Consider the following 5,311-nt stretch of genomic DNA (forward strand, 5'->3'; position numbering starts at 1 on the left):
CTGCTGCGCTGCAGCTGCTGCGGGCGCTGCAGCTGCTGCCGCTACACCCGCCTCAGCAGCTTCCTTCTGCGCCCTACATGCTTTGCTGCTGAACATCACCAGTGCTTTTGTGCTGCAGCGGAGCAGCAGCAGCAGCGACAATATCAGCAGCAGCAGCAGCAGTGCTGCGCGTTGCCTGGCTGCTTGCTGCTACGTATTTGCTGCTGTAGATGAAGCAAGCAGCGCCTGGGAGACCCTATGGCTCAGTAGATGCTTTTGTTTTGCTGCTGCTGCTGCCGACACCCTTGCTGCTGCTGCTGCTATCAATACTGCTGCTGCTGCTGCTGCTGCTGCCAGCGCTTCTGTCTAGAAGGCCTGCTAAGCCACTACAACTGACAACGGAGAAGGACAAAAAGAGAATCAACTGTGCCTAGTCTGCTGCAGCAGCAGCACACGCATTGTGCTGCAGCAGCAAGGGGTTCCGCAGCAGCTAACTGGCAGCGCTTGCTGCAGCTGCTGCAGCAGCAGCAAACTAAGCAGGAGCATCTCCGCCCACGACTGCCTCGAGGCGGGCCGCAAAGAAGGCAATGCTGCTGAGCTCGTGCTGCTGTATGTACACCCCGGTGCTGCTGCTGCTGCTGCTGCTGCTGTTCACACCGTTTTGCTGCTGCGGCGCTTCCGCCACTCTGCTGCGGCTAGCTAGGAGACACAGCAGCCGCAAGGACGGCAGCTGCTGCAGCAGCTGCGGCAGCAAAGGAGACAGAGAGATGAGCTTGCTGCTGGTTGCTGCTGCTCGAACACCTGAAGCAGCCCAGCTGCCCGAGACGCCGCAGCCAGCAGCAGCAGCAGCATAGCCCTCTGCTGCACCTGCATGCAGCGGACGTGGCCCGCCTTCGAGGCGCTGGGTGCGCTGCAGCAGCAGCTGCAGCAGCAGCGCATTGCTATCCCTTCCAGCTGCACCAGCAGCGCCTCCAATTTGCTGCTGCTGCTGCTGCTGCTGGGATGCGCGGGCGCGCAGCAAAAGGCCAGCTTGGGCAGCGGCTTGCTGCTGCTGCCACTGCTGCTGCTGCTGCTGGTCTTGCTGCTGCACCCGCTGCAGCAGCACGGCGTCAGGCCCCACGCTGCAGTCCGGGGTAACTGCAGTGAGCAGCAGCAGCGCCTTCAGCAGCATTTGCCGCGCCGTGTGGAAGCAAAGCAGCGGCTGCTGCTGCTGCTGCTGCAGCAGCGGGTGGGCCTGGGCCCTGGCCCGGGCCTCTTCTATCACTGCATGCAGCAGGTGTCTGTACACCCGAAGCAGCTTCAGCAGCGCAACAAACAGCAAATCTTCCGTGGGGTTTTCTGCTGCTGCGCCTTTAAAGCCCACAGGGGCGACAGCAGCAGCAGCAGCTTGGTCATCTGCTGCTGCTGCTGCTGCTGCTGCAGGGGTTGCTGCGGTGCCGGCAGCAGTCGCTGGCGCTGCGTCTCCCCCAGAGGACTGCTTCTGCTGCAGTCCATCTCCTGCTGCTGCTGCTTCAGAGTCGAGGGCCGAGGAAGTCCGCTGCAGCAGCTGCTGCTGCTGCCACAGTGCAGCCAAATGAACGCACACCTGCAGCGGGGCATCCAGCAGGTCCCCCTGCTGCTCCATCCACAGCAGCAGCTGCTGCAGCAGCTGCGCCGATGGCCCCTCAGCAAAGCAAGTTAGCAGGCTCTGCAGCAGCAGCAGCAGCAGCAGCAGCACATGCGTACCCGTATCCTATGCTGCTCTTCTGCTGCTGTCGGCGCGAAGTAAACAGCAACTGCTGCAGCAGCGACATCAGCAGCAGCAACTGCAGCAGCAGCGGCAACTGCAGCAGCAGCAGCACATCTGCGCACCTCTATGACTTTCAAAATGTCCGACAAGAGTCCCAAAGGAGGCAGCAGCACAGCAACTCTCCCGAAGCTCACAGCAGCAGCAGCTGACCAGCATCGCTGCTGCAGCAGTGGCAGCACCGGCTGCATGCGCGCCTGCTGCTGCAGCAACGGGGAGCTCAGCAGCAGCTCCAGCGCTGTCTGCTGCTGCCAGAGCCGCTGAGACTGAAGGCCCCAAGCGAAGTGGGGATCCTGTAGCAGCAACAGCAACAGCAGCAGCAGCAAAGGGGCCACACACGGGCCTTCAAGAAGGCTCTGGACTTTGGTTCCTTCAGCAGCAGCAGCAGCAGCACAGAGAGCAGCAGTGTCAAGTGCAGCAGCAGCAGCAGCAGCGGGAAAAGCTGCAGCAGCGGCACAAAAGTAGCAGCAGCAGCAGCACCAACTGCAGCAGCAGCATGGGAAGCGGGAGCTGACTCCACACTTACTAGACAGAGCAGGGAAGCCAACTGACACGAGGCTCGGGCGAGGCTGTTTTGCTGCTGCCACGATTGCTGCTGCTGCTGCTGCTGCTGCCGCTGCAGCGCCTGCACACCTGAGAGGTGAACCAAAAACAGCTGACCCACTGCAGCAACAGCAGGAGCTGCTGCGCGCTCGCTGCTGTTGCTTCTCTTCGACTGCAGCAGCAGCTCCCGCGGAAGTAAAGGGCCCGACTGCCACGGGCCGCCGCCATTCTGCTGCTGCTGCTGCAGCACCCCCTGCAGCAGCAGCAGCAGCAGACGTAGAGCAGCAAGAGGAAGGCAGCACCGAATCCCGAAGAGTTCAACACATGTGGGGTCGTCAGCTGTCTGTACACCCCGCAGGAACGGCCGCTGCTGCTGCTGCTCAGCCCACCAGCTGGGGACACTGCTGCTGCTGCTGCTGCTTTGCTGCTGACTGGCGTCAAAGAACAGCAGCAACAGCAAGGTGAGATAACGGTCTGAATCCGCCTGCAGCTCTTGAATGAGTGCCGTGCAGATTGGGCTTGCTGCAGCGCTGGCGGCAGCAGCTGCTGCTGCTGCGCCTTCCTCGCGCTGCTGCTGCTGCTGCTGCTGCTGCGGGTCTGCAGCAGGCAGCGTCAGCAGCAGCTGCAAGCTGCCGTACAGCAGCGCCCGTGCTGCTGGCGGCAGCAAATGAGGCACATCTGTAAGCAGCAGCACGAGCAGCTGCGTCTGCTGCAGCGGGAAGGCCCGGGACTGCACGTTGCTGCTCTCAGCTGCCTGTACACCCCACGCCAGCAGCAGCAAGTGCTGCAGCACAACCAAGCCGTAGATCTGCCGCAGCTTGTAGCAGCAAAAGCGCTCACTAGTTAAGTAGCAGTCTAAGACCTCTGCGGCGCGCTGCGCCAAAAGGCCGCAGTTGCTGCTGCTGAGGGCTCCCGCTGCTGCTGCTGCTGCTCTCGGCAGCACTTGCTGCTGCAGCGGGGAAAGCGCCTGCTGCTGCTGCTGTTGCTGCAGCTCGAAGCAAGCAGCAGCTAACTCCGGAAGAGCCCCCAAGGCGCAGTACAGCGCAGCGCGCAGCGATGACTGGTAAGTTGTCCTGAAGAGCTCAATCCACAGCAGGCTTGCTGCTGCTGCATACAGCTGCTGCTGCTGCTGCTGCTGCGGCAGCGGCGCAGCAATGCCCGCCGCGCGCAAAATGCGCTGCACATGCGTCAAGAACAGCTCGGGGCTCAGCAGCAGCCACACATTGTTGCTGCCTCTCCCGTTCGGCGCTCGCTGGAGCACCCCACACAGCCTGTCAGCAGCAGCAGCAGCAGCAGCAGCAGCAGCAGCAAGACGCACAATTCGTCGCAAACGCTCAGCTGCTGCCCCGTCGAAGCAGGCGCGCCGCCTCAGTCCCTACAGAGGCAGCAGCCATCACCCCTGTCTTAACTGAAAGCAACAGCAGCAGAGCAGCAGCAACAGCAGCGCAGCAGCAGCAGCAGCAGCGCAGCAGCAGCAGCAGCGCAGCAGCAGTAGCAGCCCGTGTCTCACCTTCGCATCTCCATCCTTGCAAGTTTTACCGACGGTCTCCCGGCCAGTCCGTCGACGGCCTCCCAGCAGTGCGCAGCATGGGCGCGCTGCTGCTGCTGCTGCTGCTGCTGCTGCTGTTGCAGCAAGAAGCTCAGCTGCGGGTCCTCGGTGACTGCGTCTATGGCTTCCACGAAGAAAAACAGCAGCCGCTGCAGCCCCGACAAAATGTCCCTCTGGCCTTGTCTTGCTGCACTGATGAGGAGGCAGCAAACTCTAGCTAGCTGCTGCGTGCGCTGCCGTTCATTGAGCTGCTGCTGCTGCTGCCAGACTGCTGCAGCGCCGCCGCCGCCGCTGCTGCTGCTGCTGCTCGCTGCTGCGGCTGCGCGCGCCGCCGCGTGCTGCACGTCCAGGCGGCACAGCTGCGTGCATGCAGCCAGCAGCAGCAGCAGCGGGGGCCGCAGCAGCAGCGGGACCAGGGGGTAGCGCAGCAGCAGCTGCTGCTCGAGAAAGCGGTAACGCTCGGGCCACAAAATGCCCACTGCATGCAGCGCAGCATTTGCTGTTTGGGGATGTGCTGCCAGCAGCTGCAGCAGCTGCAGCGCAGCAACGCCGCAGCAAACCTGCGTGTACACCCCAGCCAGCCCGGGCTGCCGCTCTGCGTCTCCCAAAAAGCTGCCATCTGCTGCTGCTGCATGCGGCGGCAGGTCTCCTGTCTCCTGCTGCAGCAGCGGGACTTGCTGCGGCTGCTGCGCCACGGCCACAACAGCAGCAACAAGGCTGCTGCCTCTTTCCAGGGCCCGCGGCGCCCACTGCAGCGGCTGCAGCGGCTGCAGCGCTGCTGCTGCTGCTTCTGCTGCTGCCGGCAGCAGCAGCGCCTCGCTGCACGACGGCAGCACCCCGAAGGAAGACAAGCCTGCTGCTGCTGCGCCGCCGCTGCTGCTGCTGCTGCTGAAGGCGAGGCCCAGCAGCAGCAGCGGGAACGGCACGGCCGTTAGCGGCGCCCCCTCTCCGCATGTCTGCTGCACCCCCTGCAGCAGCAGCAGCAGCAGCAACTCCCGCAAAGACACACTGTGGTATCTTGAAGCAGCAGCATCAGCAGGCAAATGAAGACAAGACCCCACAAGGATTTCCTCGGGGGGGGCCCAGGGCGGCAGCAGCCAAGCAGCACGGGGCTGCAGCGGCAGCAGCAGCGCGAGTTCTATTGCTGCTGCTGACAGCACCGGCGCTGCTGCTGCTGTTCCTGCTGCTGCTTCGCGCCCATACAGCAGCCGCGCGCCCTCGCCCCGCGGCGCCTCAGCCAGCAGCGGGTCGCTTTGTCGCCGCCGCTGCTGCTGCTGCTGCTGCTGCAGCGCGATGCAGCGAGCTAGTGCTGTCCAAGTTGCTGCGTCTGCTGCTTCAATCATTGTGTCTTCAACTGTCTGCCACCTTTCGTCGAGAGCAGCACAGAGCGGCAGGGCCGTGGCCGAGGAGGTCGCAGGCAGCTGCCGCCTGCTGCTGCTGCTGCTGCTGCTGCT

General features: G+C 63.6%; 1 protein-coding gene across 1 annotated transcript; it reads right to left on the minus strand.

The window, feature by feature from the left end:
• Nucleotides 1-511: 511 nt before the first annotated feature.
• ETH_00022105 (uncharacterized protein) lies at nucleotides 512-5,200 on the minus strand (the record flags this gene model as incomplete). Its single annotated transcript, XM_013380721.1, has 4 exons — nucleotides 512-1,666; nucleotides 1,831-2,058; nucleotides 2,292-3,579; nucleotides 3,819-5,200. The coding sequence occupies 4 exons, from the start codon at nucleotides 5,198-5,200 to the stop codon at nucleotides 512-514; spliced, it is 4,053 nt and encodes a 1,350-aa protein (XP_013236175.1).
• Nucleotides 5,201-5,311: the final 111 nt, after the last annotated feature.

The sequence above is a fragment of the Eimeria tenella genome, genomic scaffold (assembly GCF_000499545.2).
Source record: "Eimeria tenella Houghton genomic scaffold, Eth_scaff838, whole genome shotgun sequence".
NCBI classification, from domain to species: Eukaryota; Apicomplexa; class Conoidasida; order Eucoccidiorida; family Eimeriidae; genus Eimeria; species Eimeria tenella.